The sequence below is a fragment of the Pristiophorus japonicus genome, chromosome 1, assembly GCF_044704955.1.
Source record: "Pristiophorus japonicus isolate sPriJap1 chromosome 1, sPriJap1.hap1, whole genome shotgun sequence".
Taxonomy (NCBI): Eukaryota; Metazoa; Chordata; class Chondrichthyes; family Pristiophoridae; genus Pristiophorus; species Pristiophorus japonicus.
Window position 1 is genome coordinate 352,864,531 of NC_091977.1, and position 27,350 is coordinate 352,891,880.

At 43.3% G+C, this 27,350-nt stretch overlaps 1 protein-coding gene across 6 annotated transcripts in view; it reads left to right on the plus strand.

The window, feature by feature from the left end:
* The window catches only part of taf2 (TAF2 RNA polymerase II, TATA box binding protein (TBP)-associated factor), a 160,599-nt gene that overhangs the window by 114,462 nt on the left and 18,787 nt on the right, over positions 1–27,350 (plus strand). For all 6 annotated transcript variants that reach the window (XM_070890558.1, XM_070890569.1, XM_070890553.1 and 3 more), the window contains 2 exons: positions 489–558; positions 20,561–20,670. In XM_070890558.1, the coding sequence (XP_070746659.1) occupies positions 489–558; positions 20,561–20,670 (180 nt within the window). The remainder of the gene's footprint in view (positions 1–488; positions 559–20,560; positions 20,671–27,350) is intronic.

Sequence of the window (27,350 nt, forward strand, 5' to 3'; positions counted from 1 at the left end):
AGGCAATGATCATGAGAGTCTGTGACCATTGCGCAATTTAAAACCAATGCAAGTTGCCATATTGCAATAAGTGCAATACCACAAGAATCGAAATTCAAGAAAAAGAGGTAAAATGGTAATAAAAAACTACTTTCATGAAGTAGTGGTTTAAACTGCTTTTGGGTGAATATGTATAAAGTTTTAAAAAACATGAAGCAATATGAAAGATGGCAAGTGCCTGAATTAGGAAAAACAAACTGACATGGGGTGGATTTTCGAGGTGTGAATTTCTCTCTTATTCGCAATTATTTTTTAACACTTCCATTTTCCCCAACTGTTTGTGATTGTTTCTCTTGAGCTCTTAGTAAAATCATGGCAGTTTACAAAAATCTTAACAAATATTTAAAACAATGGATGTTGAATATTTAATCTTGTCTGAGTTTCATTTAAATGTGTATTCAGATTTGTTTTATATCTCAATAATTTCCGAACCAACTTTTTCACCATAGTGGACAGGAGCACTGAAGAATTGCAGTGGCTGCTGGATCTGGTCCAGAATGATGCTGTGCCTTACATAAGGTTAGTCTTACCAAACCAATCCGAAATAAGTCGGCATCTTTATGGTCTGTTTAAGAGTTAAACTAGATCAAATATGTTTCTTTAAAATTTCAATATCCCAATAAATGTCCTGTTGGCTGAAATGAAAACCGCTAACCCCTAAATCTGAAATAAAAACAAAAAACTCTGGAAATATCAGCAGGTCTGGCAGCATTTGTGCAGAGAGAAACAAAGTTAACGTTTCAGGTTGATGACCTTTCGTCAGAACTGGAAAAAGTTCGAAATCAAACCGATTTTAACCAAGTACAGAGGCAGGGAAAGCGGGAGTGGTGGAAAAAACCACATGGAAGCTCTGTGATGGGCTCGAAGGCAGGAGAGATTAAATGACAAAAGAGATTATGGTGCAAGGCAAAACGGGGCAGTAATGGGACAAGTAAAGAAACAAAAGATGGATTTCGAGGAGGTGTAAATGGGAGTAGCAGAATCATAAGCAACAGCTGTCGTCAGGACAAAAATGGGGGGAGAGGTTATGATCTGAGATTGTTGAACTCAATGTTGAGTCTGGAAGGCTGTAAAGTGCCTAATTGAAAGATGAAGTACTGTTCCTCAAGCTTAGGTTGAACTTTATTGGTACAGTACAGGAGACCGAAGGCAGAGGTCGGAATGGGGTGGAGAATTAAAATGACACAAGCTCGGTGTCACTCTGCGGACTGAATGGAGGTGTTCCGCAAAGCCGTCACCCAACCTGCGTTTGGTCTCTTCAATATAGAGGAAACTGCATCGTGAGCAGCGAATACAGTATACTAAATTGAAAGAAGTACAAGTAAATCGCTGTTTCACCTGAAAGGAATGTTTAGGGCTCTGGACGGTGGGAAGGGAGGAAATAAAAGGGCAGGTGTGCACATCCTTCGCTTGCCCGGGAAGTTGTTGTGGGAAGGTGTTAGATCTCTTAATTTCCAATGAAATACGAACTCCGATGGTAGTTTTAACTTTTTAATCTCAGCAGAGAGTAACAAACTGCTGGCTGATTGCCAGTTTCTTTGTCTTACTGAGACACATGGTCAAAATGGCTGTACTTTATACCTGGATCAATTTACAGAAAAGAACTCGCCTACTTTGACCTTATTGGCTCAATTGAAAGTCTTTTAACGTTTTATTGGCTCGCTACCCAAGGTCCGAAAATGTCAAGTTGATTGATGAGTTAATGCAACATGCTGAGCAGCACGTAGCAGTCTTGACTTGGGGGTCTGTGAGTTTTCAGTCTGTCTAAATGAGCCTGTTTGAATACTCTATCAATCCCCCCCTTTGATTCTTTCACAAACTGAATCATAAAACATCAGGTATCACTGGTTAAACATTCTACAAAATAATTTCATACATGTTAATAGAGTTTCCTTCTAAAAATTTGTTGATGTGTTTCGCCACATGTCCGGACTAGTAGCTTCCACACAAATTTACACCAACCCGAGTTCCATCGTGGCCACAATGGAAGTCTGGTTTTAGTAGGTTAATTAACCTTATTCCAATTTAATCCAAATCAATATCTTAATTCAACCAGTAAACCACCTTTCCTTAAGCATAACATAAACAAGCAATATAAAAGTAAAAGGTATTTACATGTAATTCCCTTGCTACCCTACTATTTCCCTTTGGTGCAGAGGGTCGGCTAGTAAGAAGTAGGCCTATGCCTAGAATATCTACAATCAATACTACAGTAAATTTATACATTTTCGCAAAATGTAATTGTCCTTATTAGATTTCAGCTTCAGTTACGGGTGCTCGTTTAACGTGTGAAGCGTGGATCCAGGCTTTCTTTCCTTGGACTTTAACAGCTGCCTGGGTGGTCAATAACACTTGATAAGGTCCCTCCCACTTGGCACCCAAAGGTTCTTTATGCAACTTTTTCACATAGACCCAGACTCCCGGGATGATGTCGTGTCCTCCTTCGGGTGGATTACCCCAAGCTGCCGATACCTGTCGGGAAACAGAACTAATAGCATTGGTTAAGTTCTGACAGTATGATAACAGAGTGTCACTCATTAAGTGAACATCAGCTTTCCGTAAATCAATAGTTCCTGGCAGCGACATGGGTCTTCCTGTTATAATTTCAAATGGGCTTAGACCTGTAGTTCTGTTCGGGGTTGCCCTAATGCTACATAGCACTATTGGTAGTGCCTGGGGCCATGGTGTTCCTTCTTGGTGATATTTGGCAAGCCGTTGTTTCAGAGTTCGATTCATTCGCTCTATTTGTCCTGATGATTGTGGATGATAAGGACAATGTAAATCCCACGTAATGTTCAGTAACCTACAGACTTCTTGGCAGACAGCACCTGTGAAGTGTGTTCCCTGATCTGAGTCAATGCTACTCTGGACTCTCCATCGGGGAATGTAATCCTTACACAAGACCTTTGCAGTGTGATTGGCTGTGGCTCTTTTAGTTGGGACAGCTTCTACCCATCTAGAGATCTGTCGACCATGACAAGAATGTTAGTGTATCCTTGGCATGAAGGAAGAGATATATAATCAACCTGCAGATGCTGGAATGGTCCGACAGGGGCAGGGGGCCTCAGTTGGGGCATTACCGTGATGGGTCCAGAATTTTTTTTCTGGCAGACCACACAGCGGTCTGTTACCAGCTGGGCATGTTTTTTAAATCCCCGACCTCACCAGCTTTTCTGGAACCGTGCCGTCATCTGTTGTGAGGCCAAGTGTCCCCACGAGTGGATCTGTTGGGCTAAAAAAGGCATAAGCGCTTGTGGCGCGATTGGCTTGTCGGTAACTCTTTGCCTCCAGACACCATCTTCGCATAGCTTAATTCCTGCCTCAATCCATGTCCATTTTTCCTCTCTGGAGCATTCGCCTTGCATTGTTTGAAGGTCTCGTGTCAGAGTCCTGAGTGCTTTCAATCTGCACATCTGTGTTGGTTCTTCTGGAGGAACGCCCTGTGAGGCGGCATCTTTAGCTGCCTGGTCGGCTAGGGCATTTCCCTGTGCTTCTGTGGTATTTTCCTTGGTATGGGCCTTACACTTCAGGATGGACACTTCCTGAGGTAATTGTATGGCCTCCAGTAAGTCTCGGACTTCTTTTCCATTTCGGATAGGTGTACCAGCAGCAGTGAGGAATCCTCTTTTCCGCCATAACATACCAAAGTCGTGAGCGACTCCAAAAGCATAACACGAATCTGTGTAGACATTAGCTGTCTGTCCTTCTGCTATTTGACATGCTTCTGACAGGGCCCGTAACTCGGCCTGTTGTGCTGACGTTCCTGAGGGTAAACGTCCTTTTGCCACTACCTCATATAAGGTTGTAACTGCCCATCCTGCTTTTCTGGTACCATTGTCAACAAAGGAGGAACCATCTGTAAACAGGATGAGGTCTGGGTTGTGCAGAGGCTCCTCTGCTGCTAAGGCTGCTTCTTCTGTTTCTTTTAAAATCTCCACGCAGTCATGCTCTTCACATTCTCCCCCCTCTTGCTCCCTCGATTCTGACATCGGGAGCATAGTTGTGGGATTAACCGGGCTGGCCCGGACGATATGGAGATTAGGAGCTTCCAAAACTGCTGTCCAGCGGGTCCATCTTGCTGCTGTCACCTGAGACATTCTATTCATAGACAGCAAAGCGTGTATGGTGTGGGGACACTTGATAATCAGCTTTTGGTCGAGGACTAGACCCGCAGTGATCATTACTGCTCGACATGTAGCTTCCATGGCCCTTAGGCAACTTCCCCATCCGAGGGCTACCGCATCCAGTTTTGCCGAATAATAGCCAATAGGTCTTTGCCGATCCCCATGTTCTTGTGTCAGTATAGCTGCCATATATCCTTCTTTCTCATGAACAAACGGGGTAAATGGCTTACCACTGTCGGGGATTCCCAGAGCCGGTGCCGAATACAAAGCCTTTTTCAAACTCAGGAAGGCCTCTTGCTGTTCTTTAGTGAGGGTGATGGCTTCTTTAGAGGCACGTTTCCCCTTTAAAATATCATTCAGTGGCTGAGCAAGCTGTGTGAAGGAGTCAATCCAATTTCTGTTAAAGTTACACAATCCCAAAAGAGACCTTAGTTCCTGAATAGTGGTGGTTTTTTTAGCAGCCCAAATGGCTGCAGTTCTATCCTGGGTAAGTTCTCTCTTTCCTTGTGAAATCTTTTGTCCCAGGTATACAACCTCTTCTTGGGATATTTGTGCTTTGTCGATGCTGGCTTTATGTCCTTTCAGCCGAAGGTGATCCAGCAAAGCTCGTAAATCTTGTTCATGCTGTTCTTCCGTGTTTGAAGCTAGCAGGATATCGTCTACATATTGGATGACTGTGGATGACAGGGGAGGTAATTCTCGCAAATGGCTTTGTAAAGCCATGTGGAATACCGTAGGGCTGTTGTGGAAACCCTGCGGTAACCGGGTCCAAGTATACTGTTGTCCTTGGACAGTGAAAGCAAACCACTGTCGAACCTCCGGTGGCAGAGGCACCGACCAAAATCCGTTGGCCATATCTGTAACCGAGAAATATTTATGTTCCGGTTTGAGGGCATTAAAAATGGTGGAGGGATCTGCGACCAAAGGAGCTTTTTGATCAATACACTGGTTAGCTTTCCTATAATCGACAGTCAAACGCCAAGTCTCATTAGATTTCTGTACCGGCCACACGGGGCTATTGGAGGAGCTATGCGTTTTAATAAGCACCCCTTGTTTCTCCAATTGCTGAATAACCGGTAAGATTCCCGCGATGGCAGTTGGACTGATGGGATACTGTTTAGTGCATGGAGGCTTGGTCCCTGTAAATGACGCAGGCTCCATCTGGAGTAGGCCACAATCGTTCTTATCTTTAGCCCATATCGGGTGTTCCTTCATTTCTTCTTTCTTCAAAGTTCTAATTGACCATGTCACCCGACCATCCTCGAAATGCAACGATGAATCTATTTGGATTAGAATGGCCATTCCCAAAAGGGGTTGATCTACTGGGCCTATCCAGACCGGCGTGGTTAGTTCATGTGGACCCAGCCCTATAAGTACCGGTGTTGTCCTTTTAATTTCCATTTTATGGCCCCCAACTCCATAGGCTGTACATGCCCTACCATTCAACGGCAAAAAGTCTCCATATTGTAGGGGCAAGCATGTTAATTCCGCCCCTGTGTCTAAAAGACAGTCCACATCCTTATCGCCCACCCTCACAGTTATATATAGCCCATCTCCCCTTTGTTGTATTAGTGCGAGGAGGGGGGCCAGGGTGGGCTCTAATCGTTTTTTGCTATCCCAAGTAATTCCTTCTGTTGTTGTATTGTCAGTCGCTTAAATGCTTCTATGAGGTCGTTATCTTGTGACAAGCCTGGCTTGTTGGCTGAATTGTATCCCTGGCTGCATCCTCTTCCCCAGCCACGACCTTTCTGTTTTGCCCTGCACGTCTTGGTCCAGTGACCACCTTTCCCACAATAATGACATTTTCCGGGTAATTTTCCCATAGCCTGTACAGCTCGGACTTTAGCTCCCATATCCCGATCTAATTGGTTACATCGATCCACCAATGCTGCAAAGGTAGTTCCTCTACCTTCCCAGTCCGGTAACACTACCTTAAGCATTTTGGACAGTTCTGGCTTTAGACCTGCCACGAAAGCTGCTTTCAGGGGTCCAAATACTTGTTCATCCATTTCCTCATCCGTATTATTCATACCCGAATGTTCTAGCCACGTGCATCTAAACCGCTCGTCATACTCCAGGACCTCCTCTGTTCCTTTCTGTTGACAGGCTGCAATTTTTCCCCAGTCTGTCTTAGCTGGACTGAAGGCTTGCAGCCAGTGTTTAATCGCCTCCCATCCTGCGTCTAATTCTTGCTCATTCTGCCCCAAAGCTTCATCTACCTTGTCGTGCAATTTTCTTCCCTGTGTTTTTGGCACCATTATGGTCAAAATTTGCACTCTGTCCCAGGGATGAAGTTGATATATATTTCTTAAGCGGTCCAATTGGTCCCACGTTTTTACTCCCCCTTTCTTTGGATTGGGCAATTCTTTGGACCATTTATCAATTTTCTCAGGGTCTGCCGGATCATGCACTAAGTATTCTTCGTACACCCTTCTCTTTGTTTTTTTGGTTCCGCCCTCATCCGCAGTCTTTTCTGATTTGACTACAACTCGTCTTTTTTTAAACGGGGCAAAGCGCACCCCTAATTCTTCATCATCCTCCGACACTGTATTGTCGGAGGATTCAGAAACCGTATCTATTCCTCGGTCGTGTCTTCGGCTTTGCGCTTTTAATTTATTCAAACATGGGTACCCTGGGAATTGATCAATACATTTTCCTTTTCCTATTACTGTCTCTTGACCTAATGATTTTTTCCATTCTTTAATTTCACCTTTAAGATCTTTAACTTCCGCTTCCAGCTTTTCAAGTTCAAGCTTTTTCTGTCGCAGCTGTGCACAAACTGCTTGCAATTGATCCTTTGTACTGATCAGTTCTCGATCATGTTGGGAGCGCATTATAATTTCATTCCGGTTTCGAATCTGTCCCATAACCGCTAGGGACCATCTAGTTCGCTCTTTATTTTTCATACGGATCGTTTTTCCCCAGACCCTTTTAATCTCGTCCAAGGACCATTGTCCTTTGGAGGTTCCGTACTTTTGTTCGATTTTAATACAGGTTTTAGATAAGTTGAATTGTTGCTCTATGTATTCTTTCAACTGTTCGAGAATTAAATCTAGTGAAACTTGAGGTGGTGCCTGCCCACCTTTAACAGTTGTAAGCAATTCTTTGTTCTTGTCTCCTGCTGCCATTTCTTTACGAAGTTCTTTACTGGGGTCTCGAGTCGTAAGCCTGCTAGCCGATCAGTAGGTCGGTGATTAATTAACTAACACACCGCCGAAGTTTAGACGTCTATGGGACCTCGAGCCGACTACCAACCGGAGGGTTCGCAAACCGGAGGCTTTCGGAATCGCGTAGAAGGAGAGGCGAATTTAGACTTTTGACCGAGGACTTTTTTTTTTTAAAAGAGGAGTCCTTACCTCAAAATGTAGGTCTGATGTCCAAAATTCAGTTTCTTTCCTCAGCGACCCTGCTCGCAGCGCCAAAATTGTTAGATCTCTTAATTTCCAATGAAATACGAACTCCGATGGTAGTTTTAACTTTTTAATCTCGGCAGTTTGATTGCCAGTTTCTTTGTCTTACTGAGACACATGGTCAAAATGGCTGTACTTTATACCTGGATCAATTTACAGAAAAGAACTCGCCTTCTTTGACCTTATTGGCTCAATTGAAAGTCTTTTAACGTTTTATTGGCTCGCTACCCAAGGTCAGAAAATGTCAAGTTGATTGATGAGTTAATGCAACATGCTGAGCAGCATGTAGCAGCCTTGACTTGGGGGTCTGTGAATTTTCACAGTCTGTCTAAATGAGCCTGTTTGAATACTCTATCAATAGGGGAGGGGTTGTTGGGAATAATTTAACAGTGGGGCAGGGTATCCTAAAGGGAACGGTCCCTTCGGAATACTGAAAGTGATGGGGAGGGGAAGATGTGTTTGGTAGAGATGGCGGAGGATGATCTGTTGAATGTGGAGGCTGGTGGGGTGGAAGATGAGGACAAGGTGAACTCTATTGTGGTTCTGGGAACGAGGAGAATTGATGAGAGCAGAAGTGCGTGAAATGGGACGGACACGGGCGGGTGCCCTGTCAACCAAGGTGGAGGCAAACCCTCGTTTGAGGAAAGAGGAAGACGTAACTGAAGCACTGATATAGAAGGTGGCATCGCTCGAAGAGATGCAAGGGAGACTGAGAAACTGGGAGGTTGGAATAGAGACCTTGCAGGAAGTGGGCTGGGAAGAAGTGTAGTCAAGGTAGCAGTGGGAGTCAGTGGGCTTGTTGTGGATATTGGTCAATAGCCTATCCCCAGAACTGGAGACCAAGTCGTCGAGAAAGGGACAAGTCGGAGCTGGACCATGTGAAGGCAAGGGAAGGGGGTAAACGGAAACAAAGTTGATGAAATATTCCAGTTTGTGGTGAGAGCAGGAGACAGCGTTGATACAGTTATCAATGTACCAGAAAAAAGAAGTGAGGGAGGGATCTGAGTAGGACTGAAACAAAGAATGTTCCACAAGGGGAACGGTAGCGTAGTGGTAACATCACCGGATGAGTAATCCAGATGCCTCAATAATTGATCCACAGACACGAGCTCAAATTCCACCACGGCAGCTGGGGAATTTAAATGCAGTTCATTAAATAAATCTGGAATAAAAAGCTAGTATCGGTAAAGGTGACCATGACGTAAAAACCCATCTGGTTTACTAATGTCCTTCAGGGAAGGAAATCTGCTGGCCTATATGTGACTCCAGACCCACAGCAATGTGGTTGACTCTGAAATGGCCTAGCAAGCTACGAAAAACAATAAGAATAAAACCGGACGGACCACCTGGCTATGGACACGACAAAGGCGCACCCAGCCCAATCGACTCTGCAAACTCCTTACCAACATCTAGGGACTTGTGTCAAAATTGGGAGACCTGTCCCACAGCCTGACAGTCATACTCACAGAATCGTATCTTTCAGCAAATGTCCCAGACTCCTCCATCACCATCCCTGCGTATGTCCTGTCCCACCAGCAGGACAGAGCCACCAAAGGTGGCGGCACGGTGGTATAAAGTCAGGAGGGAGTGGCCTCAACATTGACTCTGGACACCATGAAATCTCATGGCTTCAGGTCAAGCATGGGCAAGGTCCTGCTGATTACCACCTACTGCCCTCCATCAGCTGATGAATCAGTATTCTTCCATGTTGAACACCACTTGGAAGAAGCACTGAGGGTAGCAAGGGCACAGAATGTACTCTGGATGGGGGACTTCAACGTCCATCAAGAGTGCTTTGGTAGCACCACTACTGACCAAGCTGGCCGAGTCTTGAAGGACATAGCTGCCAGACTGGGCCTGCAGCAGGTGGTGGAAGAACCAACACAAGGGGAAAAACCTCGTCCGCACCAATCTACCTGTTGCAGATGCATCTGCCCGAAACAGCATTGGTAGCAGCAACCACCGCACAGTCATTTTGGAGATGAAGTCCCATCTTCACAGGGAAGACATCTCCATCGTGTTGTGTGGCACTACCACTGCTAAAAGAGACAGATTCAGAACAGATCTAGCAGCTCAAAACTGGGCATCCATGAGGTGCTGTGGGACATCAGCAGCAGCAGAATTGTATCCACCACAATCTGTAACATCATGGCCTGGCATATCCTTCACTCTACCATTACCATCAAGCCCGAGGACCAGCCCTGGTTCAATGAACAGTGTAGAAGAGCATGCCAGGAGCAGCACCTAGCATACCTGAAAATGAGGTACAACACAAGACTATATATGCATGCTAAAAAGTGGAAGCAGCATGCTATAGACAAAGCTAAGTGATCCTACAACCAACGGATCAGATTAAAGCTCTGTAGTCCTGCCACATTCAATCGTGAATGGTGCTGGACCATTAAACAATTAACAGGAGGAGGAGGCACCATGAATATCCCCATCCTCAATGTGGCAGAGCCCAGCACGTGAGTGCAAAAGAAAAGGGTGAAGTGTCTACAACCATCTTCAACCAGACGTGCCGAGTGGATGTTGGCCATATTTGGCTTCCTCTTGAGATCACCACCATCACAGAAGCCAGTCTTCAGCCAATTCCGTTTCACTCCATGTGATATCAAGAAACGGCTGAACGCACTGGATACAGCCAAAGCTATGGGCCCCGACAACATCCCGGCTGTTGTGCTGAAGACTTGTACTCCAGAACTAGCCGTGCCTTTAGCCAAGCTGTTCCAGTACAGCTACAACACTGGCATCTATCTGACGACGTGGAAAACTGCCCAGGTATGTCCTGTCCACAAAAAGAAGGACAAATCCAATCCGACCAATTACCGCCCCATCAGTCTACTCCCAATCATCAGCAACGTGATGGAAGGTGTCGTCAACAGTGTTATCAAGCAGCACTTACTCACCAATAACCTGCTCACTGATGCCCAGTTTGGCTTTCGCCAGGACCACTCGGCTCCAGACCTCATTACAGCCTTGGACCAAACATGGACAAAAGAGCTCAATTCCAGAGGTGAGGTGAGAGTGACTGCCCTCGACATCAAGGCAACATTTGACCGAGTGTGGCCTCAAGGAGCCCTAATAAACCTGGTCAATGGGAATCGGGGAAAACTCTTCATTGGCTGGAGTCATACCTAGCACAAAGGAAGATAGTTGTGGTGGTTGGAGGTCAATTATCACAGCCCCAGGACGTCGCTGCAGGAGTTCCTCGGGGCAGTGTCCTAGGCCCAACCATCTTCAGTTGCTTCATCAATGACCTTCCTTCCATCATAAGGTCAGAAGTGGGGATGTTCGCTGATGACTGCACAATGTTCATTTCCATTCGCAACTCCTCAGATAATGGAGCAGTCCATGCCCGGATACAGCAAGACCTGGACAACATTCAGGCTTGGGCTAATCAGTGGCAAGTAACATTTGCGTCACACAAGTGCCAGACAATGACTATCTCCAGCAAGCAAGAGTTTAACCACCGGCATTCAGTGGCATTACCATCACCAAATCCCCGACCATCAACATCCTGGAGGTCACTTTAACCAGAAACCTGACTGGACCAGCTACATAAATACTGTGACAACAAGAGCAGGTCAGAGGCTGGGTATCCTGCAGTGAGTGTCTCACCACCTGACTTCCCAAAGCCTTTCCACCATCTACAAGGCACAAGTCAGGAGTGTGATGGAATACTCTCCAGTTGTCTGGATGAATGCAGTTCCAACAATACTCAAGAAGCTCTACACCATCCAGGACAAAGCAGTTCGCTTGATTGGCACCTCATCCACAACCTTAAACATCTATTCCCTCCACCACCGGCATACCGTGGCTGCAGTGTGTACCATCTACAAGATGCACTACAGCAACTTGCCACGGCTTCTTCGACAACCTCTACCACCTCGAAGGACAAGGCAGCAAGCACATGGGAACACCACCACCTCCACGTTCCCCTCCAAGTTACACACCATATTGATTTTGAAGCATATCGGCGTTCCCTCATCGTCACTGGGTCAAAATCCTGGAATTCACTCCCTAACAGCACTGTGGGAGTACCATCACCCACACGGACTGCAGTGGTTCAAGAAGGTGGCTCACCACCATCTTCTCAAGGGCAATTAGAGATGGGCAATAAATGCTGGCATTGCCAGCGTCGTCCACATCCCGTGAACGAATTTTTTTTTTAAATCCCATGAAAAGTCAGGCCTAGCTCGGACTCGTATGGGTTGCCATAGCAACACCTTTTTGTTTGGAGGAAGTGAGTGGAGTCAAAGGAGAAGTTGTTCACTTAGAATAATTAAGCCAGGAGGAGTGTGACTCTGGATGGAGACTGGTTTGGCTTTTGTTCAAGGAAGAAACTGAGCACCTTCAGGCTGTCCTGGTGGGGGATGGAGGTGTAGTGAGATTGGACGTTGATGATGAAAAGGAGACGGTTCGGGCCAGGCAACTTGAAACTGTTAAGTGACGGAGGGTGTCGGAAGAGTCGCGGATGTAGGTGGGAAGAGTCTGTACAAGAGCAGAGAGAATAGAGTTGAGATAGGAAGAAATCTGTTCTGGGGGCAAGAACTGGCTGAAACGATGGGTCTATCAGGTTCGTAGTTACGGAAATGGAGAAGTAAATAGTAGTTACTAAAATTTATTATCCAGTTTGTGTCCATTTTCAGAAACAAACTGTTGTACACAAAGGCACAATTTAACTTTTCCATTGAGAAAAATATAGATTGAATTTGGAGGGAGAAAGAGAAGTGTGCTATCGGATGCGATGCTGTCTCCCTCTATCGTACTCTCAGCTCAATTTTCCGCAGTGATTTGCACCGTTTCTTTGGCCTAAATTTTAAAAATCAAAGTGCGCAATCTTTGTGCGCCAGCGTAACTCAGTTAGTTACGATCTTTTTAGGTTAGTTTTTTTGCCTCATTGGGGGCGTAACCTGATGTCACAATTATGGAAGTTTGGCCAATTTAAATTTTTCCTAGGACGATGTATCTGACCACTCCCGAAAAATCTTCTGGGCACTTTTGAGAAACCAACACACATTAAAAAATCGGCGCAGAAAGTCGCCATTGTTTATATGCGAAGTTTTGGAGGGAGTCAAGAACACACACACATCCATAATCAACCGTAAATTTTTAAAACTTAAAACGCAAGAAATGGAAATTTAATGGAATTCTTTACGATTTCATTTTTTTTTAAACTGACACACCACCACCGAACCTGGAAGAGAGGGGGGGGGGAGGTGCTATGGAAGGCATGAGAAGCCTACAATACTCATCAAATGGGGTTTCTCCGATCATTGCGTCTGCTCAGACCTGGGTATGATCCACACTAGGGCGTCGACCTTGGGGAGAGAGAACAAAGAACCTTGTCCTGCCTGCTGTTTTGAGCTTACAAAGGTAGAATTTAATTATGGGGGCAATACTGACGATGCCATACCTTGTGCAAGCCTTCTGCGTGATGGTGCTGCGGAGGAGACAATTGATTCAACATCATCGCATGAAGAACCTCAGAGCACATAGGGTGATGGGCAGGAGGCCTTGCCAACGTCGGGTATATCGAGACGGGTGTTCGTACCTGCACCTGAGTGTTGCAGACTGTGTCAGGAGGCTGTGTTTCCGCAAAGAAGTTGTAACTGAGATCTGAGAGTTAGTAAAAGCAGACCTGCAACCAAGAAACATCAGGAGGACTGCTTTGTCAGTTGAAGCGAAGGTTCCAGCTGCACTTTCATTTTATGCATTTGGACCGTTCCAGGCTGCAACTGGGGATGTATGCACAATTTCTCAACGTGGAACACATACCTGCATTCGGCAGGTGACTGCTGCACTATATGCCCAGAGGAATGACTACATAAAGTTCCCCATGACTGGCCAGGCAATGTGTGAAAGAACTGTGGGCTTCTCCAGGATTTCTGGCTTCCCAAAGGTACAGAGTTGCATTGATTGTACCCACATCACCTTGCGAGCACCTTTAGAGGATTCCGAGATGTACAGGAACAGAAAATGCTTCCACTCCATTAATGTGCAGCTCGTGTGTGACGCATCATGTTGACGCATCATGTCAGTTGATGCGAGATACCCTGGGAGCACCCATGATGCATTCATCCTACGTGAGAGCGTTATATCTGCCATGTTTCAGCAGCAGCCAGAAGGGCAGAGCTGGCTACTGGGAGACACCGTGTACTGCCTCACTACCTGGCTCATAACGCCCCTACGCGTAACCCGGACGGAAGCTGACTGGGAATACAACATGTCACACATTGCAATGCGCAACATCATAGAGAGGACAATTGACATCTTGAAACAGCATTTCCGATGCCTGGACCATTCTGGAGGCTATTTGCAATACTCCCCTGAGATTGTCGGTCAGTTCACTGTTGTGTGCTGCATACTGCATAACTTAGCCATCATGAGGCAGCAGCAGCTGGTAGTAGAAGACCCACCTGAGGTGAGAGTAGCTGATAATGAAGAGGAAGATGCAGATGACGAGCAGGAGGAGGAGGAGGAGGAAGCCATGCAAATACCTGAACTCGGAGCACGACGGCGGAGGAGGGCGGGCTGTCATACCCCTTTAACCATAGCTCGAGCCTTGCGCTAGCAGCTCATCCGTGAATGCTTTGCTACCTGAAGGCTCAGAGGCAACTATTCCATATGGACCACCTTCACTGTTTGGACCTGTTCCGTAATGTTGTGTCGTGTTAATGGAACAAATAATGGAAATGATTCTTCTTTACTTCAAAAAGTTGTGTTAATAATGGAACAAATGATGGAAATGATTGTTATAATGTAAAATATATTTTATTCAAAAGTTTAACAAACATTTGTTTGTACTTAACTTAACTTTAATAATATTCTTTTCAAACTTTAAAGTTTTCAGTTAAGATCACTTACAAACTTGTAAACTTGTAAATTTACATAACTTAGAAAAACTTTTAATTTGAGAAGAGTTACAACAATAATAACAGCAGCAAAGAAAGGCTGCACCCATCTCTCCTCCACCTTATTCTAAGACCGCCCACTGCACTTGGTCTTGGTGACTCCACCCCTACCCGCAGGTGGTGGCGCAGCGTTTCTCGGGTTGGTACCAAGCTTATTCTTTCTAACATCTCGGGTAATGCACACTTCTTGAGGGGTGGGGGGTAGTGCAGGCGGTAATGTGGAGGGCCCGGCTTGGGCTTCTTCAGAGGTTGGTCTGGAGATTGGAGTGGGAGTAGCAGTTGATTCTGTCAATGGATGCGGGGTCTGGGCGTGTTCCCTTATTGCAGCAGCTAACTTCGACATTCCCTCTCGTGCCCTGACTGTCTTAGATACCTGTGACATGCCCTCCCTCATGTTGAGCAACAGTATGTCGACTACCTGCAACATTCCCTCCCTTGTGTTCACTGACAGCGCATCAGCTACCTGCGACATTCCCTCCCTCATGCACCGACATTGTTTCGGCTGACCTGAGACATTCCCTCCCTCATGTTCCTGGACAGTGTTCGCATTTCTCGTGAGAGTGAGACTTTTCCCGACAGTCCTGATACCTCATCACCCACCCCACTGATAGTGTCCAGGAGTGATTGGGTAAGGTCAGTGCTCTCTGCACTCTGCCATCATCTGAACCACATCTGTTAGATCCTGCACCTCAGGAGAGCGCTGTTGAGCTCTCCTTCCCCTCCTCACCCTGGATGTGCCTCACTGCATCCCCCTGGGACCCGCAGCCTCGGACGGTGGGGCCCTGGGTGTGCCTCGCTGCACCCCACTGGAATCCCCAGCCTCGGACGGTGGGAAACAATGGAATGTCCCACCAACACTCAAACCATTCAGAAGGGGCTGGCACCTCAATGGGCGGCACCTGCAACTCCTCCAGAGTGACTACAATAGTGGGGCCTTCATCCATGGTCTGTAAGGTGGGATTGGAAGATGTTCTCCTTTCAGGCTCATCGGCGTCTGAATCATCTTCTGCATCGTCAAGAGTTGGCCTCAAGTTCTGCAAAATATAACTGAACAAATGGTTAATAGCAGAGGAGGGGGCAGGGTGGATGGCATGAGTAGGCTCACACAGCGCATGCAGCAGGCTGATTTGAAGGACCACGATGAATGATAGCACATTGCATCAACTGAAGCGTAGCTGACGGAGACATCCCCAGGAACCGAAGCATGGCTAGCCCGCGCAGTACTTAACATTTAGCAAAGCCAGACTCTGGAATTTGCAGGACTTGCTCTCTCTCTCTCGAGTGTGGGCCCAGCTTGTGTAGTGGTGGTTGCTTTTCTCCAGGCAGGACCCATCAAAGCAGCGACCCTCTCTTCCAAGGGTGTCGGTGCAGATTTGCTGGGCCTCCTCCTGTTCGAGTTCTTTCCCTTTTGTTGTGTACCACTTTCCTCTGCAAAGATGAAAATATAACTTTTTAAGAGAGGGTGTATTTCTGCTGGTTGGGACATATACAGCTGGTCATATTTACAATTGCAATTCCGTGAATAAGTGAAAATATTACTTTCTCTAACTACTTGACCAAGGTCCTGCCACTTTTTGAACTAGCCTCCAGATCTCTGGGTGGTCACCATTGCGCAGTAATCTTCTGCAACTTGATGCATCCTAGGAAATTATGCCTACTGCACATGCTCAAATTGTGGGATCTGTCTTCAGTTAATAGTTATTCAGGGCACAATATTGACTCCCAAGTACAGGATTTTGAAAGACAGAGACTTTTGTGAAAACATTAATTTAGGTACTCTAACACAAAAGCCAACTTTTTAGATTAAGTTTAATCATGTTATTAATATATGTAAGTTTTATTTTTGTATGTTATAAACCTTATTTTAACATTAGGAATTTCAGTTACATAAAAAGGCAGATGAAAGTTTTTTCAAATAGGATTTTGAATAATGTTTGGTTCAAAGTCAAGCTATTTCCATCACACTATCTTATGAAATGCTTCAATTTTCCTATTTATTATGCTGAACTGTGATTCAGTTCTCTGAGCTGAGTCTCAATGCTAGGCAGCACCATGGAGCTATTCTATCAATTATACCTACCATTGATTGGCTGTCAAAATCATGTGATTTTAGTCTTGGTCCTCCGAACCATAACTGACATGTCTTTTGTGGATTAGCAGGCCTAACTCCAGCAGCAGCTTTGATCAGACCATAGAATGATGCAGCACAGAAGGTGGCCATTAGGCCCATTGTGCCTGTGCTGGCTCTTTGAAGGAGCTATCCCAATTACTCCCACTCCTTTGCTCTTTCTTCATAGACCTGCAATTTTTTCCTCTTCAAGTATTTATCCAATTCTCATTTCAAAGTTACAGGCAGTGTATTCCATATTCTTCACAACTCACTGCATAAATGTTTTCATCATGTTGCCTCAGGTTCTTTTGCCAATTACCTTAGATCTGTGTCCTCTAGTTATTGACCTTTCTGCCACTGGAAACAATTTCTCCTTATTTACTCTTGTCAAAACCCTTCATAATTTTAAACACCTATCAAATCTCTCCTTAACCTTCCCTGCTCTAAAGAGAACAACCCCAATTTCTCTAGTCTGTACGTGTTCCTGAAGTCTTTATTCCTAGTATAATTCTAGTAAATCTCCTCTGCACTCTCTCTGAGGCATGGCATCCTTCCTAAAGTATGGTGCCCAAAATTGAACACACTACTCCAGCTGGGACCTAACCAGTGTTTTATGCAGTTTAACATAACTTTCCTGCTTTTGTACTCTGTCGCTGTTTATAAAGCCAGGGATCCATCTCAACTTATCCTGCCAGCTTCAAAGATTTGTGTACATACACCCAGGTTCGCTGTACTCTCTTTAAAATTGTACCATTTAGTTTATATTGCCTCTTCTCATTCTTCCTACCAACATGAATTACTTCACACTTTATCTGCCATGTGTCTACCCATTTCACCAGCCTGTCTATGTTCTTTTGAAGTCTGTTGCTATCCTCCTCATTGTTTACTACATTTCCAAGTTTCATGTCATCTGCAAACTTTGAAATTATGCCCTGTATTTCCTAGTCCAGCTTATTAATATATATCAAAAAGAGCAGTAACCCCAACACCAACCCCTGAGGGACACCACTGTACACTTCCCTCCAGTCTGAAAATAACCGTTCACCGCTACTCTGCTTTCTGTCCCTTAGCCAATTTCGTATCCATTGTAGAAACTGCTCCTTTTATCCTATGTGCTTCAGATATGGGGGAAAGGGGAACTCTGATATGTTACCTACTCTCTTTTCCTTATTTTTTGGGTTTATTTTTACTCCCTGCTGTTTTTCTTTGAAGCCTAATGTCTGCAGTTTCTGCTGTTTTTTGTGTTCTCGCTTTTTTTTTTTAAGGACCATTCTTTGCCATGGTTTTGAAAGCCTATTCTTTGCTGCGATGTTTTTTTACTCTCTCGAATTTTACTCTTTTGAAGGCCTATTATCCACTCCTGGCCCCCATGATTTTTTTCCCGACAGCAGCCTGTGGCTCTTCCTGAAATTAGTGACTTCTTTGGTTGATCCCTCATGCTGCTTAAAGTGCTGGCCAGTGGTTCTGATTGATAACTCCTGCTCCTTGAAATGCTGAAAAGGGGAGAGAGAGGTTTTTAGAAAAAGGACAGGACATAATGGGTGAGATTAGCAGAAGAGGGCAGGAAGAATGAACCACAAATGGACAGAGTGAGAAGAAAAAGAGATAAAAGGGAAGGAACAGAGAAAAGGTCAGAAGCGCACACATCGACACACATATGGTGTGTCTTACACTGCGAGAGTGAGATACCCAGCGAGAGTATGACCCATGTGACAAAAGCATTTTTGGCTAAGATCCGACGAAGTTTTGGTTCTTTTTAACATTAGGTGTTAAAACTCAGAAAAAATATGCTACTTTACTTTATAAGCGTAGGAACATAAAAAGGAAGATGAAAGTTTTTTTCAAATAGGATTTTGAATAATGTTTGGTTCAAAGTCAAGCTATTTCCATCACTATCTTATGAAATGCTTCAATTTTTCTATTTATTATGCTGAGTTTCAAGTTTCATGTCCTCTGCAAACTTGAAATTATATCGTGTATTTCCAAGTCTTAAGTTATTAATATATATCAAAAAGAGCAGTAGTCCCAACACTAACCCCTGAGGGATATCACTGCATTTCAATATAAATGTTACAGATTTTAGCCATTTTGTCTCTGATGTCCAAGTGATGGATTAAAAACCAGCTTCACTCTTTGGAAAATATGCTATTTTCATACAAATATGATGAATTTTAGTCATTTTGTTTGTCAGGTTTTCAAATGAGGCCTTTTGATTCAAATGCAAGCATTTTCTGTAATTTATTCAAATATATGTTTGACAGCTTTTTTTGAATTGAACAGACAGCTGTTTAATTTGGTTTGGTCCCAGTCAGTTTCTCAAAAGTAATTCTTAGCCTGACCAATTCAATTGGAAATTAGTCTGAAGCCTCAGAATGTGATAGTCAGGAGAGAAGAGCTTCTGTGGACAGAAAATGAAAAGTTTAATAACTAGTAAAGTCTATATTGTGTCATTGCATTGTGTTCATGTATTCTATTACTGTCTAATAAATATTCTAGTGTAGTATTCTGTCACCTTCCAGAGCCCAGGAACATCACTTGGGGCCCATGATAAAAACAGTAAGCCAAAATCAAGTGGAGAGGATTCTCTGTCTCAATCCTTGAGCGTGCTACAATTTTACCTGGATCTTTGGGCCACTGAAAGCACTCTGGAAGATTGCAAGAGTTTGAGACAGTGAAACTGAATATTTATAGCAAGGGAGACTTTTTAAAAAAAAAAAAAAATCATCAAAAGTGGACTTGGAGAAAATGAGAAAATAGCAGACTGGAATATACATATTTAACATAAAAAATTGTTCAAAAGTACACCACAGAAGAAAATATGAATGAACACTCGAAGTGGTGGCCAAAAATGTGGTCATAATGATCTGTTTGGAAAAAAAAATAGCGATGGAGAGGCAGGAGGGAAGCAGAGAGGTTTGGAGAGGGAGTTCCAATGAGCAAGGATGAGGTGGCTAAAGGCTCTGCCATTAAAGGTTCAACAGAGTGACAGGTGGGATGCATAGCAAGCCAGAAGACGTAGGCGAGATGCATGGTGGAAAAAGGTTGCAATGGTAGGTTGGATTGAGGAAAGTAAGTGTTCTTGGTGATGGATAGGATATGGAGCAGGGAATATCTGCCATATCTTGAAATCAGCAATGCACCAAAGAATCAAGCTGATGCCTTGTTTGCCAGAGTAGACTTCACTTTTTTTTAATGGATACCAGCCAGCAACATGGGACAGGCCATATGCCATGTTTCTCCAAAATATAATGTATTGTTAATGGTACACATGTGGCCATATGGGCCGCTAATCCTTTTCATAAACAGAAAGAGTCACCATTCCATTAATGTGTATTTGGTTTGTGGGTACATAATTATACCCACTACTGACAATCACACTGCCTTTATTTAGCATCAATTGCTAATGCCACCATTAGTTGAGGGACTAGGAAGACTGGACTGGACAGGTGAAGGCTTGGGTACCATGGTTGTTATCACCCTTGGCTCATGAGCTTTCCCCCCCCTCCCAAGGCAAGTAAGAGCTAAAGAGCATTAAATTAAGGCCCAGGCTAACAGTGGAGCAGGCAATTATTGTTGATCCCTTCACTTAAATGCCTGTGTTAAACAATGCAGGACAGTCCTTTAAGAGTTGCAGTCACCAAATATCCCATCCACCAGGAGTGTTATGCTATAATGTTAATCATCTGAACTTGCATGAGGTGTTGGTCTCGATTAATAGCATGTAGTGCACCCAAAGGGTAGTGGTCCTGCTGCCATAATCAAGGAGAATGTGGCTCAACTAAATACTCAGGTTTACTAAATAATTTGTTTTATTGATCAGATTATTTTCTGTTGTATACCCCATTTTTTTTATTAATATACTTGCATGGTGAGCTCATTAACGTTTGTTCACATTCATACTATTCAGTTATCATTGATACATGTAGCTGAAAACAAATCCTTTTGTTTCATACATTACAGACATAAAGTTTTGAGTATGCTCAATAAAAACCCACCTTTCACCAAGAATACAGACTCTCCTCTCTGCAATGAGGCCCTGGTGGACCAGCTCTGGAAACTAATGAACTCAGGTATATTTACAATCCTTAGAGATAGACTATTGTTTATGGTTTCTGTTATGATTATTTTCTTCATTATGATATGTTCAGCAAAGAATTATTTATCACAACATAAAATAGACTAAACTAAACAGATTTATAAATATTTTCTTTATTTTTAAACATCTATTGAGAAGGCTTCATAATATACTATGTCAATTAGTGATCTGTTATGCGTCCTCAAATTGAAGGCAAGTATCTCCATATAGTAATCTTTGTGTATATTTAACAAATCATACATTTTAAAAACTTTGAATTGTTGAAAAGTGTTTACTCTTTTTTTTTCCCTCTTTTCCCCCTTTAAAACCACATTGTATTTTTTACATAAGCAGTTTGAGAGTATAAACTGCTGGTTGATTTCTTAAAAAAATATATAAACTTTGTGTGCACATCGTTGATCATTTCTGTCTCTAAGCTTCAAATAATGCAAATAAAACAACATTCCACATGTGTAAGATATCACATCATCTAACATTTTCTTGGTGTATATGGTGTACTCCACCTATTTTAAACCTCAGCACAATGCCCATAGATAAATGGAAATTTACAGTCAGTGACTGGTTGTTCTCAAATCATTCCTTCACATAGAGTTTCACAACTTGCTTTGGGTGCGGGGGGAGTGTTCCTGGTATTGGGTGGGTCCGGAGCCGGCGAGGGGACATGCTCTTGGGATGGGGGGTGGGCTGTTTGGGACTGGGATGGGGAGAGACTTCTTCACTCGGGGAGTTGTTGGCCTGTGGGGTTCCCTGCCACGGAGAGTTGTTGATGCCAGTTCATTGGATGTGTTTGGGAGGGAGTTGGATGTAGTCCTTGCAGCTGAGGGGGTCGGGGGTGTGTGTGGGGGGGCAGGGGGGGTGGTGCTGGGGTGGGTGATCAGCCATGATCTTGTTGAATGGCGGTGCAGGCTCGAAGGGCCGAATGGCCTACTCCTGCACCTATTTTCTATGCTTTCTGCTGTTCAAATGTTTTGACTATTTTACAAAACCTACAGAAATGTACTGTCACCAGTGCAATTTCCATTTGTGCAGACTTGTTTTCAAACACACTTTTTCTGAAGATGTTGTAAATGTAATCATTTCAGATACCCTGGTAGTGAAATGGTTATACTTTTTACTCGTTAACTGTGGTTTCTGATGTACTCAATAAAAATGTCAGTCATTGGGGCACCAGAAGTTCTGTCGAGGGTTAGTTTTTTTAGTGTGTTATGTTACGAAAGTTTGCTCCAGATGTTTTTTCTTTCAATGTAGAGACTTTCAAATTGAAGGACACAGTTGCTTTGAAGTCTGTTCAACTTTAGGATTGAATATTTGGTTTTGGTAATATGATGTTTCAAACCCGTACAAAATTATAATCCAAGATTTAACGGAGAATGAGTTTTGTTTTATTGTAACCTCGAAGCTAGCTTGTCTTGAACGAGCAACTGAACAAATTTAGTATTATTAAGAATTTTGAAAAAGCTTTCATTTGGCAAATAGACATGTAATATAAAAACACTTCAACTCTAGAAAATTGTTAATTGTTACTGGGAACTATAATGCAGATTGATTTCTATGTAAATTTCACCTGAGTTTAGTATTCAACTCTACAAGCTACCTTTTACAGCCATCTGCTCGGATGGAAAATGGATCCAAAGTTTTCAGCAGGTTTGGTGCATGGCTCCCAATATTATAAATAATATGTAATTGCCAAGATAGATGCATCATATTGTCTTCAATATATGTCAGTGAGATTATATTATAATACAGAAGGCCTGTACAAGACAGACTCCGATAATCTGTTTTATGTTTACAATTGAACTGGACATCATATTTATCAGATACATTCATTGATGTTGCTGATGGCTCTTGAAGCCACTCTGATTATTAGCTACGGCCAATTTCTTGGGTCATTGAGTAGGGAAAGACATGCTTGTTACCATTTTTGACTGCACCCACCTCCTGTAGTTAAACTACACTTGCTGAACAGTGGTTTTACCCGTCTTCCTTAGCTATTGGAAGAAAATCACAAATTGAAAAATAAAAATGGGCAAAAAATGTCACCATTTAAAAAAAATTATTTAAAGTTTCTTCTGCCAGTTCCTGCCAAAACAGATAGACAGAAAAATATCTTGCAGGAGTAGACATTTTGTTGGACTGGTGGCATTCAGTGTTGAACGCATGTGTTCAAGGTCTGCTCAGAACTATGAATTAGTCTGTATCTCAGATGAAAGACTGAAGTTATTCTGGTCCAATTTGGAAGCTTGCAAAAGTTAGATTACAAAATAGATGTCTGATTTATTCAAATTTGCATATGATTCTGATATCCTTTGCACAAACTAAATATGGTAATGGAGTCTTTTAACCTCAAAATCTCCTGGTGTGTTCCTTTTATAATGCTGACATCACAAGCAGGTGTTTTAATAAACTCTTAATTGGTTTTGTAGGTGACAGTCAACAATTGATTGACTCGGGGTTCATTATCTGGTATATGTGGTTGTCTGCAATGAATGAGTTGTTCGTGCAGTACTTGCTACTGTGTTTAAGAACAGTTGCTTAAGTATTGAACAGCATGAGTGTGCTGATTTAATGTGACATTTAAAAACATTGCACACATTATAAGAAAATGTGGAAGAACAATCTGGTTGCAAAAGTTGGAAATTATAAATCTGTTAAAAGAAGATGCTAGCAGTTATTGATAGAACTATATAGTGTTGACAAAAAGACAATTTCTGACCTGAGAGGATAGAATAAAAAATATTGTTGCCTCAGGGGTCATTTAACAATTGTAAGAAACCTATTGTAAATTCTGAATTTTGGTACTAATTGCAATTGCAATTTTTACACTGAGCACCCAACTAGAAAAACATTGATCGCACCTTTACATAACCAGCATCTCCAACTCTGCTGATAATAAAACACTAAACTGCAACTCGTAGGTATTTTTCAGCAAATACTTGCAAAGTGCTGATCATTACACCTTGGATCATTGAGTTTACATGTGGTTTAAACAGAAACACAGCAAATGTGTGTGTATATATCTCAAGACTAGTGGAGATGGAGAATTCCAGGCTTTCATAGCTTGGCTTAAAGATTTCCATTAACAACCTATAATTCATCAGTTGATATATGGAAATTCTCAGGCTACCAGTGATATTTGAAATACTGTGTGTCATTATGGGACATGTCTCGCTGACAACATGGGTCTTCAAAAACGAAGTGCTGCCAAATTGCTCGTGATGAGAAGTCAGCAAATGGGTGTAGGATTTTGGAAAGATAGTGTGACCTAAAATGAGAAAAATGACCTAATTTTTTAGGAAGGAAACTAGATATTTTTAAAATACATATAGCCTGTTCACTATATTATAAGGCCTCGGAGGGAAATTTATTGCAAATATGTACGCGCATCTTGGTGAATGCACAGTACACTTCAAAGCTCCACTGCTCCCAGATAATTTCTTTCAGTATCATTCAGTAAGTCAGAAAGATCCAGAAGGGTGAATTTTTCTTTTTGACCACCACGCAGTATCCTGGGCTCTTGGCAATGAGCATTCTTTTCACTCATTCTCAGGTTGTGGATGTCGCTGGCAAGGCCGGCATTTATTGCCCAGCCCGTTTTCCTTCAGAAGGTAGTGGTGATGAGCCTTCTTGAACCGCTGCAGTCCGTGTGGTGAAAGTGCTCTCACAATGCTGTTGGGTAGGGTGTGCCATGATTTTGATTCAGAGATAATGAAGGAACAGCGATATAGGTCCAAGTTGGGATGGTGTACGATTTGGAGGGCAACTTGGGGGTGATGGTGTTCCCATACACCTGCTGACCTTTTCCTTCTAGGTAGTGGAGGTTGCAGGTTTGGAAGGTTCTACCGAAGAAGTTTTGGTGAGTGGTGCAATGCATTTGTATATAGTACACACTGCAGCTGATGGTGGAGGGAGTGGATGTTTAAGCCAGTGGATGGGGTGTCAATCAAGCAGACTACTTTGTCATGATGGTGTTAAGCCTCTTGAGTGTTGGAATTGCACCCATCCAGGCAATTCGAGAATATTCTATCCCACTCTTGACTTGTGCCTTGTTGATGGTTGAAAGATTTTGAGGAGTCAGGAGGGGTGCCACCTGCCACACAATACCCAGCCTCTGACCTGATCTAGTTACAATTATGTGGCTGGTCCAGTTCAGTTTGTGGTCAGTAGTGATCCCTAGGATGTTGATAGTGAAGGGCTCACCACAGATGGTAATGCCACTGAATGGCACAGCGAGGTGGTGATCTCTCTTGTTGGAGATGGTCATTGCCTGACACTTGTGTGGCACGAATGTTGCTTGCCACTTATCAGCCCAAGCCTTGATGTTGTCCAGAAGGCCTTATTAGAGGCCATGCAAAAGCTGGGACAAAATTGAAGAGTGGCCCTACAGTATATTGCAGCACCTCTTGGGAAACCACTCCCCAACTTCTCCTGCAATTTAGTATCTGTTGGTTCTTATTCTCCTAGTTCTCTGTTAGGGAATTGCACCAAACTGAAAGCAGAGACTTGCTGTGCAGGGCTGGAGGCCTTCCGCAGCTGGAGGAAGAAGACAATCAAGAAGCTCCCTGAAAATGCTCTTTTCATCTGTTGAAAACTTAGTGACGTTGCTGAGGCCTGTGCAAAGCCATGTTGAGAGTGCTAGCACAGGCGTCTGATCATTACTTCTCCTAGTTTCTTTCGACTGACAGTTGAATGCTAGAGCCTAACGGGTAGCCCAAACATCTTGTGTTCATGATGGCTGAAGGAATCATTCATGGGTACTGGCAAAAGCAATAAAAACTCAACACTTTATAAAAATGGAGAAAGAGTGCTTCTACAACTCCATCTGTGTATGAGTTGTAAAGAATTATGTTATGGCGCAAGTTTCAAGGCTGTAACACATCTTGGGGTCAAGATATCAAAGTGCTCCAATTTCTCTTATGGTTTGTAACCATCTTCAACCTCCTTGAAGCGTTACTGCCTTGTAACACAATCCAGCCTTTGTGTTATCCTATACATAGCAGTACGCAGTTTCTTTCTGCTCAGAAAACCAGCTGGGATTTATCCGGGCCTCTTGATCTGTTCTGTGATTATTGCTGCACAAAGTCGTCCAGCATTATGCACTGTTTCACAACACTTGGCTAATTGGCAGAGCTTTGCACATAAACTTTGTTATTTTATAGTAACTTCTTGCAGTAAAGCTGATTTTTTTTTCGCTTTGTTAATCTTAATGTAAAGATTTAATGAGTCTGTAAAGGTTATTGGGAGATTGCTGGCAGCTTACTATAACCCTGCCTGCCATGGATTTTAATTACACTTGGTGAACATGTCCTCAGCTTAAGTGTGTGTGTGTATATCCTGTTTTTGTCAGTCCTGAAACATGGTTAGTTTGCTGTTTAGTTGTATTTTCCAAACAGGTTTAATTACCGATGATGTATACTGTAGCAGTTGAATCTATGATTTACTGCTTCTGTAATTTAATGCAAAATATAGAATTCTGAGATCAAATATATCCAACTGAAGCTATAGTTTGATAAATTGTAATAAATGATTAAAAATACCAGAGATGTTAAAATATTTCATTACGGTAGAAAGTTAATCTTTTTCATTTTGAAATTAATGTTGCAAACTGTTGAAGTGAAAATATGAGGCGAGAAATTAGGCTTGGCAGCGCCTGTTTTTGGGTGCTACGAGTGCCCGAGTTCCAAAATGGTATCTGCGGCGTGTGCCACTTATGATGCAAAGTCCCCGGATATATGCAGAGCGGTTAGAGCATTATGTCAATCAATCAATGAGCTCAACAGTCCAGCCGACACCCTCTCAAGCTCATACAGCTGAACACGTGTTAAGCAGCAGGAAGGACCTCACCACCAACACTTTAAAGAAATCATCAACTACTTACAGCTTAGTTGCTGGTTGATTTCTTCTGCTGTTCCTACAATTCCACATGTTTTTAGTTCTTTCCATAGTGGTTTCAAAAGTCAACAGGGAGTGGTGTGGCAGGTGCTGAAGTACGTTTTCGTGACTTCAAGGCATCTGCACAAACCAGTTGCTCCCAGACATAGGAATAGAACATGACTGGAGGATCCCTGCAGTACTAGGCTGAGCAGGTCTCATGATTTGTTGTGGTATACTGCATAACCTTGGCATCAGGAGGGGACATCCCTTGCCATCAAGCGAGAAGCTGAGGAGTTAGAGCACAAGGATGCATAAGGGAGGCAGAAACCTAGACAGCCCCTTTCTGCCTGGGCTGTAAATGAAGAACTAATTCAAATGAGATACTAGAAACCACAACCCCAATTCCCCATTCACCCAACAGTCTCACATTCCTTACCATCGCACTGTCACTGACCATCACTGTGTCCTCTTGGCTACAATGCAAAATTAAACACATCACAAAATAAACATAAAAAAAAAACAAATTTATATATTAAATCATGCTATATTGCATACAAACGTAAACTAATCACCTTGTGCATTCATTTAATGCTTGTCTTCTGTGTGCCTTTGCCTGTCGTAGTGCTGCTACGCAGTGGCTGCAGTATGATTGGTGGAAGGCAGCTGACTTTCAGTGGAGGAGACTGCAGATGGCCTTGGATGACGATGTCAAGCAGCTTTGGACCTGCACCATCTTGGTATGGGCAGCAGCAGCCTGGGCTGGCTGGCTGACAGCAAGGGCAC